The 23,655-nt window shown below is 40.6% G+C and overlaps 1 protein-coding gene across 4 annotated transcripts in view; it reads right to left on the reverse strand.

The window, feature by feature from the left end:
- Positions 1-15,415: 15,415 nt before the first annotated feature.
- LOC121289139 (syntaxin-binding protein 3-like) overlaps positions 15,416-23,655 on the reverse strand; it is a 53,490-nt gene continuing 45,250 nt past the window's right edge. For all 4 annotated transcript variants that reach the window (XM_041208237.1, XM_041208236.1, XM_041208238.1 and 1 more), the window contains exons 17-19: positions 18,011-18,096; positions 16,754-16,899; positions 15,416-16,528 (exon numbers count right to left, since the gene is read on the reverse strand). In XM_041208237.1, the coding sequence (XP_041064171.1) occupies positions 16,467-16,528; positions 16,754-16,899; positions 18,011-18,096 (294 nt within the window). In that variant the 3' untranslated portion in view covers positions 15,416-16,466. The remainder of the gene's footprint in view (positions 16,529-16,753; positions 16,900-18,010; positions 18,097-23,655) is intronic.

Raw genomic sequence — 23,655 nt, forward strand, 5'->3', positions numbered from 1 at the left:
CAACCATGTATCTTTCCTCACCATCACTTTACAGTGCATTTCTGTTGTACACCCCTCATTTGACTCTACTCCTCCTTGCCTGGACATCTCCTTCAAAGGTTTCTCACATAGACACTTTGAGAGTGCACTCAGCTCAGTTTTAGGTGTTTTTCTATTCCTCATCTGCATCACCACCATCTTTGACTCCATGATCACGAGCACTGAAGCATCACAGTGTGAATAAACAGCCTCCTTAGAATCTCAGTTCCAAGGTGTATTAACATTAATAAATTTTATACAAAAAAACTAAATGGAGAAATAAGATTATTTTTATACCTATTGTACCTGTGATGAAAATAGATTTTTCAGGAAGAAGAAAATCATGGAAGTTTGTGCCAAAAGATGTACTGAGATTCCTTACTTTAATCTGTATTGTACCCACATCCAGTGATACTATACACTTGGTATTCAGTGAGGCAAAAAGATATTGAAGCACTGTTACAAAACTCAGTCGTGAATATTTCCCATCTCCTTTGTGTGAAAAAAACTCTGGTTAGATGTATTTACTACAAAACAATTGGTTTGGCATGTCCATCTGTTAACATGTTAATTCGTGAAGGTTGTTATTTATTATTTTTGGGGATTTCAGATTCATTGTGGAATAAACAAATTTATATTTAAACAGTATCTCCAGTCTGTTTCTTTTTTCTGTGCCATATCGGTAACTACTGGTCACAGAACTATTAAGCCTAAAATGGATGAGGACAATTAAAAGGGAGTGAATAGGTGAGGTGTGAGTGACGACCCTTGACATCAAGGCAGCATTTGACTGAGTGTGGCATCGAGGAACCCTAGCAAAATTTAAGTCAATGGGAACAATGGCGGAGGCAGAATCCTTAATATATTTTAAAAAGGAAGAGGATAAATAGTTTTAAAGTTAAATCTAAAAGGGTATGGGGTATGAGTAGGACAGTTGGCCTAAATGTGTCAGCTGTGGCTCAGTTGGTAGCAATCTTGTCTCTAGATCACAAGGTCCTGGGTTAAAGTCCCACTCCAGGGCATGAGTTCAAAAGTCAAGACTGAGTAGGAATAGCATTGTTGGAGGTGCCACCTTTCGGATGAGACAATAAATACAGAAAAGAGAAATAGAGGTGTTTGTGCACAAATCTTTGAAGGTGGCAGGATAAAGAATCACAGAATTGTTACAGCGCAGAAAGAAGCCGTTCAGGCCGTTATGTCTGCATTGGCTCTCCAAATGAGCAATTTACTTGGTGCCATTCCCCCATCTTCTCCCCATAACACTGCACATTGTTCTTCTTCAAATAACCATCTAATTCCCCTTTGAATTGGTTGAACCTGCTCTAAGGCAGCGCATTACAGACCTTAACCGCTTGCTGTGTGAAAAAGTTTTCTCACATATTGCTTTTGCTTCTTTTGCAAATTACTTTAAATCTATGCCCTCTCATTCTCGATCCTTTCACAAGTGGGAACAGTTTTCCCTAACTACGCTAGTAGTTAATAAAACATGCAAGATCCTAGGTTTTATAAGTGGATGCATGGTGTACAAAAGCCAAGAAGTTAATCTAAACCTACATAAAATACTAGTTAAACCCCAACTGGAGTATTGTGTCCAACTCCAGCCACCACGATTCAGGAAGGGTGCGAAGGCTTTGGAGAGATACAAAAGAGATTCCCTAGAATGGTCCCAGGGATGAAGAATGCCATTTACGTGGTTAGACTGTAGATGCTGGGGTTCTCCCTACAGTAGAGAAAACTAAGAGGAGGTTTGATAGTGGTGTTTAAAATTATGAAACTGTTCCCAATAGCTGAAGGGTCGACAACTAGAAAGCATAGATTTAATGTGATTGTTGAAGAAACAGAGGTAACATAAGGAAAAACTTTATTGCAATGAGTGGTTAGGATTTGAAATGTACTGTTTGATGGGGTGGTGGATATAAATTCAATAGTAGTCTTCAAAAGGGAATTGGATAATTACTTGGAGAAAAGAATTGCTGGAATAAGGGGATAAAGGGGAGAGTTAGACTAACTGGATTGCTCTTTAAAACAGCTGATGCAGACTTGATGGATCAAATAGCCTCCGTTTGTGTTGAATTTTTCAATGGTTCAATGAAATCAGAGCTTATTGAAAAACGTTATACATGAATGCTGAAAATTTGAAAGGGTAACAGGTTGTTTAAATAATTGTAGCTCAAGATATGAATTACCATAATATTTGCTTAAAAAATAGCACTGCAGTTACAAGGATTGAACAGTGGATGGTGCAGCAATTCTTTACACCTCTGAAACAACAGATATCTAATAAGTTCCACTGAAATAGTCTGCTCTGATTTTTTTTATGCCATATATATGTGTAGTAGCTACACAAACTTGAGTGGGCTAATAGCATAAAATGAGAAAAACATTTTGTTACTTTTTAAAAAGGTGCAAGAGTCATTCTTAAAGATTTCAAAAATATCCTTAGCCAAAACAAGCCTATTATTTTAAACAAGAACAGTATCAGAATTCAGACTTATTAAGTTACAGATCATCTTAACCAACCCAAAAAGCCCTAAGGAACTTTAGTAACTGAGACTTCTTGACTTCCAACAATAGTTTGTAGTGGGTGGAAATAATAGCACCTGTAATTACATTGCATTTAAGTACTTAGTCAAATCAAGACAATTTTTTTGTGCTGTAATATGTCTCAATACTTATCAGGTTACTGTAAAATTTAAGATGTCTATCATTAAATGAATACATTTATTCATAAGACAAATAATTCTGTTGTCAATAGTTTCTATAATGACCTAGCCAATCTGCTCAATGGGTTTTGTGACAATTAGGTCAGCAGTAGAGTTCTGCTTATTGCTGCAGAACTCTGATATTTCATCTCCAAGATCTATTGATCATTTAATTATATACCATAAACATTCATTTTAACATGGTGGCATTATACATTGTGCATCATACAATGTATTACAAAAGGCGAAGAGGCAGTCGCATAGTGGTATTGTCACTGGACTGGTAATCCAGAGACCCAGGGTTCTGGGGACTTGGGTTTGAATCCCACCATGGCAGATGGTGGAATTTGAATTCAATAAAAACCTGCAATTAAAAGTCTAATGATGACGAACACGAAACCATTGCTGATTGTTGTAAAAACCCATCTGGTTCACTAATGCCCTTTAGGGAAGGAAATCTGGCCTACGATAGAACCATAGAAAAGTTATAGCACAGAAGGAGGCCATTCAGCCCATATTGTCCATGTGAGCCCAAGGACACCCAGGTGCCCTTTATAATCTCACCTTCCTGCACCCAGCCCATAGCCCTGCAGCTTACAGCACTTAAGGTGCAGATCCAGGTACTTTTTAAAAGAGTTTAAAGTTTCTGCCTCTACCACCAACTTGGGCAGCGAATTCCAGACACCCATTACCCTCTGCATAAAAAAGTTCTTCCTCATGTCCCCCCTACACCTTCTGCCACTTACCTTGAATCTATGTCCCCTGGTTCTAGAATTCTCCATCAAGGGAAACAATTTTATCCTGTCCACCATATCTATTCCCCTCATAGTTTTGTACACCTCAATCAAGTCACCTCTCAGCCTTCTTTGTTCCAAGGAAAATAACCCCAACCTATCCAATCTCTCCTCGTAGCTACACTTTTCCAACTCTGGCAACATTCTTGTAAACCTCCTCTGCACTGTCTCCAGAGCTATTTCATCCTTCCTGTAACGTGGTGACCAGAACTGCACACAATACTCCAGTTGTGGCCTCATATGATTCCATACCTACTGCAATGTGGTTGACTCCTAAATGCCCCATTAGGGATGGCAATAAATGCTGGCCTAGCCAATGATGCCCACATCTCATGAAAGAGTAAAAAAAATAGAAGTAGCCATAGTAATGGCTTGACAACAAATAGAAGCTTCTTGATGCTGTTTCAAGAAATTTTTTTAATACAAAAAATGCAATTCATCTAAGTATTTTATTGCAATATTTTAGTGCATTATACATTGTTAATTGAACAGAATAATGAATTAGGTCACTGAGATAAACTGTCCCTCCTCATCCTTCTTGACCTGCCTGCAGGCTTTGACAAGGTTGACCAAATCATCTTCATCCACCGCCTCTCCACAGTTGTCTATCTAGGTGGGACTGCTCTTGCCTGCCTACATTCTTATTTTGTCTAGTCCTAGCCAGATTTTCACTTCCTGCTCCTGCACCATTAAATCTGGTGTCCCTCAAGGATCTATTCTGAAAACCCTTTTATTTCTCACCTACATTCTACCCCTAAATGACATCTTTTTCAGACATAGATCTGGTTTCCTGCTCTTTCTAACTCGAACCCATATTGATACACGCTGTACAGAATGAAAATAAGATTCATTCTTTGTTGACAGCTTTAACGAAGTTCTGGTATATTTTATCTGCTGATTCCTTGACTGGATTAATTACTGTATTTACTGAATATTTTATACACTAACATTGGTTCAATTACTTATTTATTGGATATTTTATATGCTAACCAATGTTAGCAGGGACAAATTTTCTTAATCATTTGTGCCGCTCTGAGGCACATCCATTGAAACTATCTAACGCTCCCTTGCACCCCTCCACATAAAGGCCAGTTTAAGTGAGTTTCCTGTGTTTACGCCAGTAAAGTGCTGATACAGATTTGGGCCCAAAACTTTAGATGAAGTGTTGCCTGGAGTCACTGACATTGGTGCAACTGAGGTTTCACATGTAGATCTTCAAATTAACACAATAGCAGAGCAAGATACCACAAGATGAGGCAATTTTTTTTTTTTGTTTTAAAAAAGTGCTCTTATCAAGACCTGCTCTATTCATAACCTAAGAGCCGTCAGTCTCTTTTTGGGAGCACTGCTTTCCCTCATACTTTCAGAACTAAGCAGCTTGAATGGCATTCCCAATAAGCATACCCGTGTTCTGCATAGTAACTTTTTCTTTCCAAGTATATACTTTATTCATAAAATTTGTAGAAGTACATTACATAACAGTTCAAGTTTGACATTACATAAAGTTCAGTTTCCTTCAGCATAATATCTGGCACTCACATTTGCAATTTCAGGTTATATTTACAATATACATTTCATGTCAAACAGACAGCAGGAGGAGTTTTTCACAGGTTCCAGCCCCAATACCCCTCGATGTATTGTGGTGAGAGAGCCTTAGACTATGACCTTTCCCCATTGAGCCTTTGTGATGGCTGCCCCAAGCTTTAGTGCAAGCCTCAGCACATAATCCTGGACCTTGGAATGTGCCAATCTGCATCATTTGGCCGAGGACAGCTCTTTGTACAAGAAAACTTACAAGTTTCAAATATCTTTCACCGAGTTGATGGTCTTCAAGCAGCAGTTTATGTTTGTTTCTCGGAACAATTAGAACATCCCTGGGAACAGTTCATAGAGCACAGAGCTCTATGTTACAGAGCTGCTCAAGATGAACCTTGACTAAATCTACAGCATCTACTTCCAGCGTTTCTTTGCAAAATCACATTCTGGAAGGAGGTGGGTGACAGACTCTTCCCCATCACAGCTACCTCAATGACAGCTTGTAGAGGCACTAAGACTCGGGTGTGCAAGAAGTATCTGACAGGGACAACCCTTCTTACCACCAGCCAAGCTACATCTTGGTGCTTGTTTGAAAGTTCTGGTGGTAGTGCATTCTGCCAAATGCCTGACAGCCAGTTCAGGGAACCATCCAACAGGATCACCATCTCCTTTTCCCACAGGACCATGAGGTTGGTATGCGCAGACCACTGCCTGATGAACTTGTGGTCAAAGGTGTTTTTCTGCACGAACTTTTTCATGAAGGACAGATGGCATGGCGCGGTCCAACTGTATAATGCATTCTGCAGCATCAAGGTCAGAACCATCCTTCGTAATACCGGGGACAGGTAGAACTTCAGCACTTTATGACACTATAGAAAGACCTACACACAGCTTGATGCAGCCACACACAAAGGTGGCCATCAGGATGAGGGTAACTTTGGGTACATTTTTTCCCCTTTATCTGTTCTGCACAATAATAGGAGCGGTGCAGCAGAGAAAGAGGTTTGGAGAGTAAGGAGCCATAACAGATGATAGCAGCCCATTGACTATTCAACCTTAGCTGTGGAGAGAAGCTGCACAGGGAATTGTGTGTGTTGCTGTTGGCAAAATAGGCATGGAAATCATTTCCACTAAGTGGGATTGTAGGGGTGGTGGTGTGTGTCAGCTTCACCTCTGACTTCTGAGCAGTCCGAATCGCTCCCACTCCCTGGGTTCTATACCTTGGACTTACTTGGGGGTTGTGACAAAGTGCAGCAGACAACTGGTTTTGGTGCAAAAAAAGAAACTGGGTTTATTGAAGTCACAAATGAATTTATAACATTAGGATTACACTGAGATTATACAGACCTACAGAGTACACTTAGTTTAGAATGGGGAACACACAGCATAACGAGGGAAAATCACGCTACTAATCCCCTTACCCTTGTCTCACCCCCAAAACCTAACTAAATTGAACTAGAGAGGTCAGGGATCATGCTCACCAACCAGGGCTCCTTGACAGTTTGAAAACCAGCCAGGTAAGCCGGTTGCAGTTTTTGGGATACGCTCTTTGTGTCCTCTGGGGCCAGCCGTCCCCACGTGGTCCTGGTCTGTGGAATCTGAAAAGGTTCTTCAGTTGGGTGGAGGGCGCGGTTGTGGGTGGTCGATCTTCGTGGAGGGCTGCGGTTGCGGCCTTGTCTTCGGTTGAGCCTGCCACCCGTGATGTTGCCTGCGGGCCTGCAAACCTCCAGATCTCCTTCCTCCGCTTGGCTCAGCTCCCTGCTTAAACTCTGCTCAACCACTCCCAACTGCTCACTGCCCTGTGTCAGCTTTCAAAACTGCTCACTTCAAATCTCCTGGCCCAGTTCTACAGTTTTTTTTTTAAATTTCTTATCCCAATCCAAATCAAGGTCAGTTCTTTGATTTTGGTGGGCTTCCCCAGGTGATTGTTGTCTCGTTGTTTTTAATGGGCTCACATGATGTTTATGATTGTCTTCCTGTATTGAACTAGTCTTGAACTGAAAGCCATTGTATGTGTGGAATATTGATGGGTTCACATAATTGCATTGATTGTTGTCTTCCTGCCTTAGTAGTTAGTAATGATTATTTATGCAAAATTTTGATGGGCTTTAGTTTTGTGTCTTTCTCTGGGTTGATTGTTTTAAAGGGAAGAATGCATATTCTGTCTCCTCTCATTGTCTGTTTTCGGGTAAAAGTCCAAAAGTCATATCCTTGTTGATGATATGAAAAATGTGGGAATTTTGTGAACCCTCCAGGATTCAGGAAATTCAGGGCCGATTAATCCAAATTATTTTCCATTTTCAGTCTCAGATTTTAATACTTCAAATGTTTTCTGTGCATTTATACAAGTTACACATTCCTCCCCACCCCACAAAGCACAACTATTCAAGCAAATTGTTAGTTTTTATACGTACACTGACATCATTCAGCTCTACCTCACCACCACCTCTCTTGACTCCTCTGCTGTTGCTAAATTGTCAAACTGCTTATCTGACATCCCATACTGGATAAGCAGAAAACCTCCAACTACATAATGGGAAAACTGAAGTCATTATTTTTGGTCTTCACTCCAAACTCTGTTACCTAGCTATTGACTACAGGCTTTTCTCCCAGGCACTGTCTGAGACTAACCGAGTCTGTTTGCCATCTTGGTGTCATATTTGACCCTGGGGTTGAGGTTCTAACCACATATTTGCACCATCACTAACATTGCCTTTTTCCATCTCCGTAACATCACCTGACTTCACCACTGTCTCAACTCATCTGTTGGTGAAACCCTCATCTAAGCCTTTGTTACCTCTAAACTTGACTATTCCAAAACACTGGTGATTGGTCTCCCACACTTTACCCTCCCTAAACATGAAGTCCTTATCTCAGCTCCCTTAAGTTCTAGGGATACAGACTTTAATGGATATGGCAGATAACTGGTTTAGTCATTCACTGCCAGAATGGCTGGACCACATGAACTACTACCAGCTTCTGCCCTCGTCTTCCAAATCTGCTCATTATTCCAGGATGATCTTGGAATTTAAAGACAACCCCTAGCTTCTTTTCTCTACTGTTAACCATCTTCCTAAACCTCTCTCCTCTGTTTCCTCCACTCTCACCTCCAACAATAAGTGCAAGGTGTTCTTTGTCATTAAGCTCGAGATCATCCAATCAGCTACCTCTGTCGGTTCCTTCCCTTCCTCAAGCTCACTGGGATAAACTGCCTCTAAGGTTCCTCTCTGCCCTCGCCCTGAATTCACATCTTTCTCTAGTTTCTCTCCTGCCTCCCCTGAAGCTCTATTGAGCTCATCCTGAACATGAGATTCATCTCCTGCTCTCTTGACCCTATTCCCAATAAACTGCTAACTACCCATCTTCCTGTCCTGGCTCCCATGTTAAGAAATATTGTTAACAGTTCTCTCTCTTTAGGTACTGTCCCTCTCTTCTTTAAATTGCAGTAATCACCCCTCTCCTCAAAAAAACAACCCTTTATTCCTCTGTCTTTGCAAACTATTGCTCCATCTCCAACCTCAATTTCCTCTCCAAAGTCTTCCACCATGTTTCCACCTTACAAATTCATGTCCATCTTTCCTGGAACTCCACGTTTGTATCCCTCCAATCAAGTTTCCACCCCTGCCACAGTACCAAACCAGCTCCCTCCTAGTCCTTCTGGAACTGCCCGCAGTCTTTGACACATTCATCCCACCATCCTCGTCCAATGCTTCTCCTCCGTTGTCCAGTTTGATGGGATTGCACTTGCCAGGTTCTATTCTTATCCATCACGTCGTAGCCAGAGAATCACTCGCAATGCCTTCTCTCCTCACTGTCGTATCGTCCCAAAAAGATCTACCCTTGGCCCCTCACATTTCTCATCTACATGTTGCCCCTCAGCAACATCATCCGAAAACACAGTTTCAGTTTCTGCAAGTACACATGCCAGGTCTACCTTATTAATAGGGGCATAGAGTACAAGAGCAAAAAGGTTATGTTGAACTTGTATATGTCAATAGTTTGACCTCAGCTGGTGTTCCACACTTTAGGAAGGATGTGCAGGCATTGGAGAGCGTGAAGTAAAGATTCATGAGAATAGTTCCTGGGATGAGGAACTCAGTTATGAAGTTGGATTGGAGAAGTTAAGATTGTTTTCCTTAGAGGTAAAAAGGTTGAGAAGAGATTTAATAGCCATATTCAAAGTTATGAGGGGTCTAGACAGAGCAGAGAGGGAGAAATGGTTTCCACTCATGAAAGGATCATAAACAAGAGGGCACAGCTTTAAAGTAATTAGTAAAAGAAGCAATAGTGATGTGAGGAAAAACTTCTTCATGCTGCGAGTGGTTAGGGTTAGGCTTAGACTGCATGAGAGTGTGGTGGAGGCAGGTTTAATTGAAGCACTCAAAATGGAACTAGATTGTTATTTATAAAGACAGAATGTACAGGGTTACAGGGAGAAGGCAGGAGAATGGAACTAGGTGAGTTGCTCATTCAGAGAGCCAGTGCAGTCACCATGGGCCAAATGGCCTCCTTCTGCACCCTAACATTTCTGTTATTCTGTGATTGATTACAGGCTCTCAACTTATCCACTTTTTCCAAATTGTCAGATTGCTGATCTGACATCCAATGAATGAACGAAATGCTGGGAAGGTGAAAGCCATTGTTTTCGGTCCCCATCATAAACTCTGTTCCTTAACTGACTCCATACCTCTCCCTAGCAAATGTCTTAGGCTGAACTACACTATTCGCAACTTTGGTTTCTTATTTAACCCTGACATAAGCATCGACCATATATTCATGCCCTCACTAAGATTGCCGATTTTCACCTCTGTAACTTTGCCCAATGATGCCCCTGCCTGAGATTATCTGCTGCTGAAATCTTCATCCATGACTTTGTTACCTCTAGTCTTGACTGTTCCAATGCTCTCTTGGCTAGATTGCCACATTCTACCCTCCATAAACTCGAGGGCATCCAAAGCTCTGCTGCCCATGTCCTAACTTGCACCATCCAATTCACCCATCTTTGTGACCTACATTGACCCCTGGTTAAGCAACACCTGAATTTTAAACGTCTGTGGGTGAATTTCCATTCCAGGGTTCGAAGCACAGCACCCAAAACATTTCCAGATCATGACCCCACACTGTGTCAGCAGCAGTGACACAAAGCAACACTACACAAAGCAATTTTTAAAAGTGGCAGTTCCTAATTGGACCAGAGGTGAGTCCAGTGCCCAATTAGGGGTGTCGGGAACAGGCAGAAGAAGGAAGCCAAGCACGGAGGGATAATTTAAAAACGTATAACAACTGTGACTGGCCCAGCCGTTATCTTTGGAAATGACTGAACAGGGAGAGCAGAGGACTAGCAATGGTTTTGGCAATCATTCTCAGGTAGCGTAACATTTTTCTAATGCCTCGGAGGCCCTAATTGAGGCTGTGGCAGACAGGAGAGCTGTACCTTTCCCTCCATCTAGAGGGAGCATTCCATAAAGCCAGTGTAAGCAGGCATGGTTTAAAATGGTCAAGGATGCCAGCAAACTCATGTTCCTCTGATAAGTCGACTCCTCACAAAATCAAGCCTCTCAGCTCCAGTGATAGCAACTCTAACACTACGTGAGCAATTCAATTTCACGCTCCTTTTTTATGCAACTTTTTCATATTGCAGTCATGGCAACAATGGCTCCTTAATGTCCCTGACGGCTATGCTCAAATGTGTCCCAGACTCTCCATGTTCCCTATGCTTACCATTAGAAAATTGCTAACTGATTCTCCTCATACTCCTAATGAGTGCGACAACAAGCTCAACAATCAATGAATTAGAGGCATGCAGGTTGCTGACTCCACCCCCACATCCCCACCCCCTTTGGAAATCTAAACAGGTTACAGAGGTGACACCTTCCCCGTATGAGATTTTCCGGGTCCACTCATAGCCAAACTCTCCCAATGCGGGATTGAAAATTCAACCCCTAATCCTTGTTTTCAAATCCCTCTATAGGCTCCTGCCCTCTATCTCTATAATCTCATCCAATCTTATAACCATCTGAGACATTTGTACTCCTCTAATGATTTCCTGAGCATCCCCAATTTTAATTGATCCACTGAAGATGGCCACATCTTCAGTTGCCTCAGCCATAAACTATTCTGGAATTATTTCTCTAAATATCTCTGCCTTACTACCTGACTTCCCTTTGCTTCTGATCCTTAAAAACCTACTTCTTTGACCAAGTTTTTGGGCACATGCCCCAATATCTCCTAATGTAGCGCAATGTCAAATTTTGTGAGATAATGCTCCTATGAAGCACCTTGGGACATTTTAATATGTTGAAGATGTTATATAAGTACAAGTTGTTGTCACCTCTGGTTAGGTGACTTTCACCTTAAAACTATTACTTTCAAGTAAAATTTGAATAAGGATAAAAAAGTTAACAATAAATAAAATGGAAAGAGAAGTTAATCTATAACTGATATTTGAATATGGCCAAAAATAAAGAGAAACCATTTTTTTCTTTTGCTTATGTTAGGACTTGGGAAGAATTATAGAATGTTTTAGAATCGCTCGAGATGTACAGACTTATTTGGGATCTGAGTTGGGGCACTGATAACATACAAGTTAATAAGGTTATTTGATGTAATGGGGGTCAGGTGTCATTATTATGTTTTATTATGCAATCATGATTCTTGGTTTTCGGAATAATTACAAAATGAATGTTTAAATAGTTCATTATCCTGAATCAGCTATGACGAGTAGAGCAGCAAATAGTCTTTAAGCGTGCCAATGGTCGCATCGCATTTTAAACCCAGTCTGAATGCGGAGCAGGAAGCAATGGCCCCTGCTGCCATTTGTCCAATTGTATTGTATGTTATAATTCTTCTTTTCAAAAAAGACTTGCATTTATATGGTACCTTTCATGACCATCAGATATCACAAAGCACTTTACAGACAATGAAATACTTCTGAGGCAGAATCATGATTGTAATGCAGGGACATGGCAGCTAATTTGTACACAATAAACTTCTACAAACAGCAATGTGGTAATAACCAGATGATATAATTTTGGGATATTAATTGAAGGATAACAATTGGCCAAGACAAACTCCTCTTTTTCGAAATCGTCCACCTGAAAGATAGAACATCCGACAGTGCAGGAATCCCACAGTAATGCACTGGAATGTCAAGCTAGATTTTTGTGCTAGACCTCAACCCACAACATTCTGACTCCATAGAACTATAGAAAAGTTACAGCACAGAAGGAGGCCATTCGGCCCATCTTGTCCATGCCAGCCCGAGGACACCCAGGTGCCTTTTCTAATCCCACCTTCCTGCACCCGGCCCATAGCCTTGCAGCTTACAGCACTTAAGGTGCAGATCCAGGTACTTTTTAAAAAGAGTTAGAGTTTCTGCCTCTACCACCAACTTGGGCAGTGAATTCCAGACACCCACTACCCTCTGCGTAAAAAAGTTCTTCCTCATGCCCCCCCTACACCTTCTGCCACTTATCTTGAATCCATGTCCCCTGGTTCTATAATTCTCCACCAAGGGAAACAATTTTATCCTGTCTCTATTCCCCTCATAATTTTGTACACCTCAATCGTCACCTCTCAGCCTGCTTTGTTCTAAGGAAAATAACCCTAACCTATCCAATCTCTCTTTGTAGCTACACTTTTCTAACCCTGGCAACATTCTTGTAAACCTCCTCTGCACTCTCTCCAGAGCTATTACATCCTTCCTGTAATGTGGTGACCAGAACTGCACACAATACTCCAGTTATGGCCTCACCAGTGTTTTATACAATTCCAACATTATATCCTTACTTTTATATTCTATACCTCTGCCAATGAAGGAGAGCATTCCATATGCCTTCTTTACAACCTTGTCTACTTGAACTGCTGCCAGTTCATACTTGTACGCCAAGATCTCTCACTTCATCTACCCCTCTTAGTATATTCCCTTTTATTTTGTAACTGTTTGACCTCCCTAAATGTATGATCTCACACTTCTCTATGTTAAAATCCATCTGCCACTTTCCTGCCCACTCCACCAACCCATCTATATTGTTTTGGAGATTATGGCTATCCTTTACACTATCCACTACTTGGCCAATCTTTGTGTCATCTGCAAATTTCCCAATTATGCCCCCCACGTTCACGTCCAAATTTTTAATATATAACATAAACAGCAAAGGTCCCAACACCGAGACCTGTGGAACACCACTTGAGACAACTTTCCATTTTCAAGGGCATCCAATGGGTTGGTGGAATGGGCGGTAAAGTGGCAGATGGGGTTTAACATAGAGAAGTGTGAGGTCATACATTTAGGGAGGTCAAACAGTTACAAGGATTACAAAATAAATGGGAATATTCTAAGAGGGGTAGATGAAGTGAGAGATCTTGGCGTACAAGTATGAACTGGCAGCAGTTCAAGTAGACAAGGTTGTAAAGAAGGCATTTGGAATGCTCTCCTTCATTGACAGAGGTATAGAATATAAAAGTAAGGATTACCCTTTGTTTCCTGTTTCAAAGCCAACCTTTTATCCAGTTTGCCACATTACCCTGAATCCCATGGGTTTTTACTTTCCTGACCAATTTGCCATGTGGGACCTTGTCAAATGCCTTGCTAAAATCCTCGTACACAACATCCACAGCACTACCTTCATCAACCCTTCTTGTCACTTCCTCAAAGAATTCAATCAAATTTGTGAGGCAAAGCCTTCCTTTAACAAATCCATGCTGACCATCCCTGACTAGTTCATGCCTTTCCACATGACAGTTAATCCTATCTGGCCTATAATTGTTTAGCATTTCCTTTGATCCCTTTTTAAACAATGGAGCTACGTTCGCATTTCTCAAGCCCTCCGGTACCTCCCCTGTATGTAGTGAAGATTGGAAAATCATCCTCAGAGCATCTGCTATCTCCTCCCTGACTTCCTTCAGCAGCCTCGGAAACAATTCATCTGGCCCTGGTGACTTATCAACTTTCAAGGATTTCAACCCTTCGAGTACTTCCTCTCTCTTTATGACTATCCCATCCAATATCTCACAGTGTTCCTCCTGGACAACTATATCTACATCCTCCCTTTCCTTTGTAAGCATGGAGACAAAACATTCATTCAAAACCCTTCCCACAGCCTCTGCAGCTACACACAAGTTTCCATCTTCATCTCTTGATAGTTCTCATTTTTTCCTTAACTAACCTTTTGGCACTAATGTATTGGTAAAACATCTTTGGATTATCTTTAACTTTACTTGCTAATCTTTTTTCATGCCCTCTCTTTGATTTCCTTATTTTCTTTTTTGCTTCGTCCCCGCACTTCCTATATTCGTCTAGGCTATCTGCAGTGCCTATCGTACGCTTTCTTTTTCTGTTTGATCTTCCCCTGTATTCCTCTAGACAACCGGTGGGGGGTCTAGATTTGGCAGTACCACTCTTATTTTTGTAGGGGATATGTCTACTTTGTGCAATTAGGATCTCGCTTTTTAGTGCTTCCCACTGGTTTTCCACATTTTTATCCTCCAGCAGTGCTGTCCAGTCCACGTCAGCCAAGTCCCTTCTCATTTCTGCAAAATTTGCCTTCCCTCAGTTCAAGACTTTACTCCTACCTTATCTCTGTCCTTTTCCATGGTAATGCTAAATCTAACTGAATTGTGATCACTGTCTCCGATATGGTCGCCAACTGTCACTTCACCCACTTGCCCTTCTTCGTTCCCCAAGACTAGGTCTAGAATTGCATCTCCTCTCGTTGGGTTTGTCACTAATTGGTTGGAAAATATTTCCTGGACATACAGCATGAATATTTCTCACTCAGTGCCCCTTATATTGTTGAATCCCAGTTGATATTAGGATAGTTGAAGTCTCCTACTATTATTGCCCTCTTGTTCTTACAACAGTGTTACCAACTGAGCCATGGCTGACAGAAGTGAGGTTATATTGTTAAAATACAGTTCTAACATTAAAAACCTGCCTCACAGGGCATGCAATAGTTTCTAATGAGACAAATAGCATACTTTGTGCTTTTTTCCCCCTCCATTGCTGTCTTCAAACCAACTAGAGAAACAGATCTGTCCTTGGAAAGAGCCCATGTTGGTCTGTCTTTAAACTTTTCTTGTCCATCTTTGAAACGGATTCATCCACTTTGCAACTTCCTCAAACACTGCTGAGATAAAGAGCTCAGTGTGCAAAGATTAAAGTCAAAAACCCATGTCACACCACTCCCTGAAATAGTATATTAGCTCACTGGTTTGCTTGGTTGAATTGCTCAATTAAGATTTCCCATAACAAAAATGTACCCTTCATAAACATCTCATTAGATAGTTGAAAGTGGACAAAACACATTCCGTTTGATTTAGGAAAGGCGTTCATGTCATGACAATAACATACTCGCACACACTTCATTGTAGTTTTTAGTTTATTAGCCAGTCAGAAGGCACGTACTGAATTCAAAACATTTTATTACTTTGCTAGGCATTCAGTATTTTGCACAACAAAAATGTTGAAACACTTACCCCTTTCTAACATTTAATTGCGAATCAAAAAAATTGACAGTTAGAATAGGCCTATGCATATAGTTCCAAGACTTACAGGAAGAATCCACATCTTCCACCCTTCACCCTTTGTATGTACACTAGTCACATTGGCACAGCTAAGAAAAAAACCTGCACATTCTGGGTAGAGGATAATTGGATTGATGCCTTAAGGAAGAGATATGAATTGCATTTTACTGAAACATAATGCTATAACTTTATAGTTTCCAGGATCATGTGTAGCTGATGTGTATTTCCACTATTACGGTGCTGTGCTGAAGTAGCATTTTGGATTGCAACCGGACCTAAATTTGTTTACTTGGCAGGGTTGCACACTTTAAACTGTTTAAAAAAAGAACAGATTTATTCCAAAATAAAGTCATAGGTTGACAAAGCTTTAAAGTATTTGTAAAAGCATTTACATTGCAACATTACATAGAATTTTTTTTTACAACTGGAAGTTGCAGATTTTACAATTTTATTTAAGACCCATGTTAGACATAAATATATACTTTAGACAACATTTTCAAAACATTGCTATAAAATGTACAAGAGCTAGAATCAACATAAATCTCTGAAAATACTGCCATATACTTATCACTTTAAAAAAAACACATGCATTACTAGTGATATCAGAGTTACGAATTAGGGTATGGCATCCTTTTGTGTACAACCCATGATGTTTTAGGCAGTAGGTCTAAAGTGAGAAATACTTTGTTGATATTGACTCTGCGGGAGCCTTAATTTACAGTATTTTAATTACATGTTAGGAACTGTGCTCTGGTCAATAATTCACATATTCCATTTATCAAAATATTTTAAGCAAAGGTGACTAATCGCACAGATTCTTATGTTAAATCTTTGTCTTTCATATTAACTGAAATCCATACAACTGGCTGGTTTTAATTCAAATGTGGCACTTTCATTTGCTCAGTTTCTTCAGATCATCTAGTAGTCTTCTGGGGGTAAGAATATGAGTTGACCCTGAGGGACAAAAATATAAGTCAATCTTGGTAATATGCAACTGCATGTGATCCTTATGTACTTTGGTTTAAAACTTGATTATTCTTCACCCAACCCAGTTTAGTTTTCCACTCTTGTGTAAATATTCACCCTGTACTTTAAGCTTAAATAGGTCACTATCAACACTAGAATAAGCCTAAATACACAAGGTAAAACTGTTAAGTAAGTGATTTTAGAAGTACTTACCAACAATCACTTCACAAGACTTACTGGCCTGAGAAACTTCATATGCACAGCGTATCTCTGAGTAAGTTACACCTCCTATTATGAATACAATTAGTTTTACACCTCTTCGGTCATCTTGAAGATTGCTTTTGTTCCCCTGACGGGCACTAAGAAAGAATATATTTAGTTAACACCAGATCCATGGTTACATGATTTTTTTTTGTCTAAAATCTAATAGTTTGAAGAAATTAGCAAGTTCGTAGGAACAGGAAAAAAACAGAAACTGTGCTCAATACTTGATGGGAGAAAAACTGCATAGATATGGGGGAAAGAGCGGGGTGGGGGGGTGGGGGGGGGGGCGGTGTGGTTGGTGGTGGTGGTGGGGGGAGTGGAATTAACTGGATTGCTCTTTGAAAGAGCTGGTGCAAACTGGATTGGCCAAATGACCTCTTACTCTGCTGTACTATTCTATGATTCTGGAGTATAATATTCTGAATGTAAAATACTTGTAGGTACTCATTTCTAAATACCATAGACCTATGCAGGTCAAGCAATTCTAGAATATACATTTCTCCTTTTAAATGGAAAAACGCTCATCTATCTGGATTTTTCTTAGAAAAGTGCAACGAAAGTTGGAAATTCAACATGACATTACAAACGGCAATGTAAATAAGAGATGTCCAACTTCACTAAAAAGATGCCATGTAACCAACTCTTTGGCCTGATCTCAATGCTATACTTTTGGAACATTTCCACCCAAGCTCATTAAAGCCTATGTACACATTCTGTCAACAATAATCACAAACCAATAATGCTTGTATGCAACACTTCATCTAAAATATTGAGAGGTTTATTTCATCCACGTTATTGGTTCATGAGCAATCTTGCATTACTAAATTGCAAATTTTCACCTTTTAGTCTGAAAGTATAACATAAAAAAAAATCTGTCCAAGGTTCTTTGGCAAAGTTCCAATTCTCCTTTCATTAAAAAATAACCAAATCACCATAACTATTTAAAAATAGCCCAGCTATTAAGTTCCTATAGGTACACCTGAAACAATAACATGTAATCTAATTAAATAGATGGGACACAGAAAACATTTTAGAACAATTGTTTTGTACTAAAGGTAGTCACTAAAAGGTTAAAACTTACATTTACAGGAATACTTGATAAATTTATGATTAACAATCTGCTCTTTCTTTTCAGATTTTTTGTTAACTTTATTAAAGTTGCTGAAAAAGATTCATAACAGCTTCATTGTTAAAGAAAATTTATACCTTACAGCTCCTGAGCCGTTCCAAGCAGCACTACAGCCTGAACAATGAGGCCATTCCTGGGAATCAAGCTTGTTTGCAATGAAATCCTGTACAAAAGACGACAAATCAAATACATGGTGATAAAATAGTGTTCAATGCTTTTACGTTCCAAACAGACAGCAAAATGTGTAGCAAAGGCAACTGGAAAGACGATAGTAACGATTAGGGCAGCTATTTGAAACACAAGTATGAAATTTTATCTTGAATTACTGATTGAAAACTAGCAACAAAAGGACCAGGAGTAGGTTCATTGTACCTGCAGTGCTATTTTGTTAGTCAGGGCAGCTCTTTATCTCATTTCCCTTACCTTTCTCCATACCCTTTAAAACCCTTACTTCCCCCCAAAAAATCTACATCCCTTTCAAATACTATTGTGCATTCTGCATCTATGATCTTTTGGTTAGTGCACTCCCCATTTTCATAATGTTTGCCTGATTTTCTTTTAATCTGGATTTGCTTTTAACCAGCTTTGTTTCCTGTCTAAGGTTTCATCCCCTAGTATCAGGAGTTAGTGTGATTTCCCGTCTGGTTAGTCAATTCTTTTCAGTATTTTAAATAACCCAATAGAATCATGATTTAATCTCCCCTTTTCCAGGCAATTTAACAGAAGTTTATCCTGATCCCGTTGAACTCAAATCCCCTAATCCTGGTGAATCAATGCTGGATTCCTTCCAGGCCAGTACAAAAATATCAATTGAAAAAGTGCTGCGTTTACAAGGTAAACTTGAACATTCATGTATTAATTCTGCTGGTAGCTCCCTTGGACCTTAGAGGTGCCATTCTTGCAGCTAAGCAAAAATCAAAACTATCACAAATTCCATCTAACAGCAAGTTACAATTAATAGTACTACTGTAGTGATCTTTTGGAAAATTTCAAATCTACATTAAAATCATTTGTGGTAGCTGAAATATACTGATTCCAGAGCGATTAAAAACTAATGAGCAATTTCTCCCCTCTCCCACTAGGCATTAATTCTCAAGGCCTTTGTGATCATTGAAGCGATAGGAAAGACCATACTATTTTTGGTCCTACTCAGATCAGTCTGGGATCTGCTAAATAATGTGCAGATGAGTTGCAAAGCCTCACCCTTGGTGTCCATGCCGCCTTTGAGAATTTTAGGCAACCCACACCAAAACTGGACTGTCCAGTTCAAAACCAGGAAGAAAGCAACTCTATCTGCAACCTGTACATGGATACAGTTCCTATTTAAATTATGATTTACATCTAAGGTTTGTTCTAGTTTCTCATATTAAGCAGAGTATACAATGAGGATTTCTTGGGTATGATCAATAAACTTCTAACCATGTCTGACTTACAACTGAGTTAATGGATTAAATCTACTCTTGGGATATGAATCGTATCCCATTGGCTGGAATTTTATGCTGTGGTGGCAGCTCTGCCACACCCCAACTCACTCTTGACTGAGAAATTGGGGGCAAACCCCAAACTAATTTTAGGGCTGCTAACTGGCTCAGGGTGAGACTTCTGCCCCCATCTGGGAGCTAAGTCCCATCTCTGAGAACTGCTGGCCATTTCACTGGCTGGCAGCTCTTCAGTCTCGACAGCACCACTGGGAGCCACTGTTGGGACGATAGTCAATCCCCAATGAACAGCGTCACTGGAACTGGATAACAAGTTGAGTGTGCTGGGGAGGGATCAGGGGGCGGGGGAGGGGGGGTGTGGAGTTTCACCTGGGCCAGTGCAGTAGAGTCTGATGAGGGAGGGAGTTGACAGCCACCATGGGGGGGGGGGGGGTACACAAGCAGGTGCAGGGAACACCTTAGAGTGTGCCTAATAGGAGGGACCACCCTCAGACCCACACCAAAGCCACGAGGGCTCAATTGTCAGCCTCCCCACATAGCAGCAGCGATGGGAGAAGGCCCTTAGGTGGCCACTTAAGGGCCTCATTGGGTGTAAAATCCTGACCCTAGTTTCTGTGAGCTTATTCTCTGTCCCTGTTAAAAATATACACTTTTTTGGACTGTCCTAAAGGCTCAGTGGGTATAAGTACCATAGGTAGAACTGAGTGTTTCAGACCAGAAAGCTCCCACTTTGTCTCCAGTCTGGACTGACTTAGACAATCCCTGATAGGGAAGCAATATAGATGTTACAGTCGGGCTCAAGGTTTTCTGGTCAGGGAGAGAAGCAGCAGCATTCAACCCGGTTCCTGCTTCTTAATCACTGTCCAGTGAGCACTACTGGCAACTGGCTGCCTAGTAAGGATCAGTCTCAGCTGTGAAGACCCCACAGTCCCCTGACATTACCTTGACTTACACTTGCCTTCCTTAACTTGCATTTTTATAGTACCTGATCATATTTCTCAGAGCATCCTAAAGTGTTTAATGTCCTTCAAAAGTAGTCACTGAATCTAGGTCAACATGACAGCCATTTTGCACACAGCAACAATAGGCAAACAACAAATGAGAAGAATGACTGGTTTGGTCGTCTTTGTTATGATGATTTAGGGAAAAACATAGGTCAGAGTCGGCTTCCTGCTCGAATCGTGGAACAGGGTTAACATCCCTGCAAGCAGGCAGCTTGCACCATGGTTTAATTGAAGGATAGCACCTTTTTAAAAAAAAGGCAGGGCCCCTTCAGTTCTGCAAAGGGACACTGATCTAGGCTAAGAGCAAAAGCTCAAACCCCAACCAACCGAAACCATACGAAAGAAAATAGGAAAGCAAACAAAAATCCACCAGCAATGGAATCTAATTGCATGTATAATATATATTCATAAATAAAGAATATATGCCACAAGTGACATTGTAAATCTTCAAAATATTCAGTACTTCTCTCAAGTATGCTCAAGCATATTAAGATGACAAAATGAATTGGCTGAAATTCTGAAGACGCAAATCCATGATAATGTAGAAATGTCAGAGGAAGCGCTTTAGAGAGTATTTCAAATAACTCCATTTCAGTGTGCGTACCACCCCAATGCTTAATGGCATTAATCCGAAAATTGTGTCAGAACCCTTTTCGAAATCACATTCAACTCAAAATGTCATTTCAGAAGCCAAAAGAAAATTACCAATCAATGGAATCAATTTATTTCCTGTAAATATTTTCCCAAATTGCAGCTGCTCAGATTAAATTGACATAAGTGACAGATTGAGTCTACAATAAGCATTATTCCAGGATTACATGGTTTAAATTTCAAGCTGCAACATTACTTAAAGTCATATTCTACCACTAACTCGATGTTTTGGAAGGGTTTAGAGAATATAGTAATTATGAATTGTCAAAATAACTGTGTTTGGTAATATTAATGATATGGAGTTTCTTGATTTTCAAAGGAAAACTTTAGACTAGAGGAGATAGAACCCAGATACTTGTTCCAAAAGGCACAGGAATTGCAGATCACCTTGCAGCCAGTTACAAGCGCCACAGAAACAGGATACCTACCTAATTTCTGAGCTGAGGAATGATATGTGGCACAAATGGAGAACAAGAGAATAGGGAATGGAGTGCACAGTTTCAAAAAAAAAACTGAACATAATAATTTGCGGGAAGAGAATCAAAACCTTTGAACCCTTGTAAATTCATTGTGAATGTCTATCTTTCCAAGTAAATCCACTAACCTACCAACCCCTTTCTACAAGATCTCTGTGCCAACAGTAGACTGCCTATAACCAGATTAACACAAGAGGCATTCTCAAGTTGCAAACTGGCAGAAGAGTGGGGTCTGATCTGGCCAAATATTCTCCTACAATAAGCTGTCAGAAGGACAAGTAATTCAATCTCAGGAAACTAGGTATAATTGCCATGTCTGTACCCATTTTCGGTATCCAGTTCTGGAATTATGTTTTTGGGATCCGAGATTCCAAGCAAGAGCTAGAACTTCATTTATTTTCTTTCAATACTCCCAATACACCTATTTTTCTTGGAAGTAGCCTACATTTAACTTTCTACTTTTTGTAAGGATAGAATGTGTGATTGGGCAACAAAGTGGCAGATGGAGTATAATGTGGGGGAAGTGTGAGGTTATTCACTTTGGTAGTAAGCAAAGAAAAGCATAATATTTTTTGGAAGGCATGAAACATATGTTGTAAATGTTGCTGTTTGGAGGGACTATATTCTCTGGAGTTTATAAGAATGAGGTGATCTCATTGAAATATGCAAGATTCTACAGGAGCTTCACAGGATGGAGAGGTTGCATCCTGTCGCTGTGGAATCTAGACGTCGTGACAGTTTCATGATGAGGTCAATCATTTAGGGCTGAAATTAGGAGAAATTTTTCACTCAAAGGGTTGCAAATCTTTGGAATTTTCTACCCCAGAGGGTAGTGGATGCTCCATCGATGAATACATTTAAGGCTGAGATAGACAGATTTTTGATCAATCAGAGAAACAAGGGATATGGGGAGCTGGTGGGAAAATGGAGCAGTGCCAATGATTAGCCATGGTCATGCTAAATGGTGGGGCAAGCTCAAGGAGCTGTAGGGTCTACTCCTGCTCTCATTTCATGTTATGTTGTCTTACTTTCCAATTAATGAACTTAAATCTTTACTTTGCAAAGCCAAGGAAGCTGCTACTAACTCTCAAGGCATTTCTAAACAACTTATTGTTTGGTCTCTCACCAAAATTATGTTCACGGATATCGAGATTCCTCTAAAATCACTGTGTGTGTGTTGTAGTTGAAATTGTTCTGTTCTACCAATCCAAGAGATCCCAAGCAGTCTTCACTCTCTTCCTGGAGTTTGCTGACATTAAGAATGACCAACCATTCATTCAATCTTATCCACTGTTTTGCTGTCCATTCATTAACTTCTTTCAGATCGCATACCCTTACAGCACACAACCTCTATTTCTCTTTGATCTCTTTGTCAGGACAAAAGCAATCTAATTGCTTTGAATTCAAAAGCACACAGTTGCTAAATATCTAAATTCCCAACAACCTCAAACCAAACTAAATTTTGACAACCTTGAAACCCCTAACTCCTGTCAAATACAATTCCCAAGTGTCCCCTTGAAGTCTAGTTACAGTTTCAAGCCAAGTGTTTCCCTCTCCTCAACAATTCTTTAGTTCAAGACCATAGGCAAAATTCAATGCCTCACCTACCACCCCACCCGCCCCAACCCCACAATACCAAGGCAAGTTTAGATTCAGGGCGAAGTGTTTGATTGGGTGGGAGGGTACGGTTGGAGAAACCATCACCTTCTCAACTCGCCTCGATCAAGCTCTGGGTGGAGGGTGGCTTTCCTGCCCAGACACCAATTGAGGACCTCAAGTAGCCACTTAAGGTTCTAACAGCAGCAGCAAGGAACCTCGCATTCAGAAAGACCGCTCAGCAAACCCTGTCATGTTTGCCTGTGACGTACTGAGGGGGTGAGGATTCCCTCATACTCAGGCACTCAGTGCCCATTTGAGGGACCTGGCATGGGGAAGGGGGCGCCCTGCAGAAAAGCAATCCCCCCCCCCAAACCTACTTGTTAATCCCTTTCCCCCACACTCGTTGGCATCCCCAACCCATTTCCCTCATCCCGTCCATACTTACCCCTCTCCACAGGGATCCAGAGTCAATCTAAAGTCCCCTTGAGAGCCCAAGTGCAATACCAGTAGTGGCCATCATACCTGGTGACACTGCCGGTACTGGAGAGCTGCT

This window comes from Carcharodon carcharias, chromosome 16, assembly GCF_017639515.1.
Source record: "Carcharodon carcharias isolate sCarCar2 chromosome 16, sCarCar2.pri, whole genome shotgun sequence".
NCBI classification, from domain to species: domain Eukaryota; kingdom Metazoa; phylum Chordata; class Chondrichthyes; order Lamniformes; family Lamnidae; genus Carcharodon; species Carcharodon carcharias.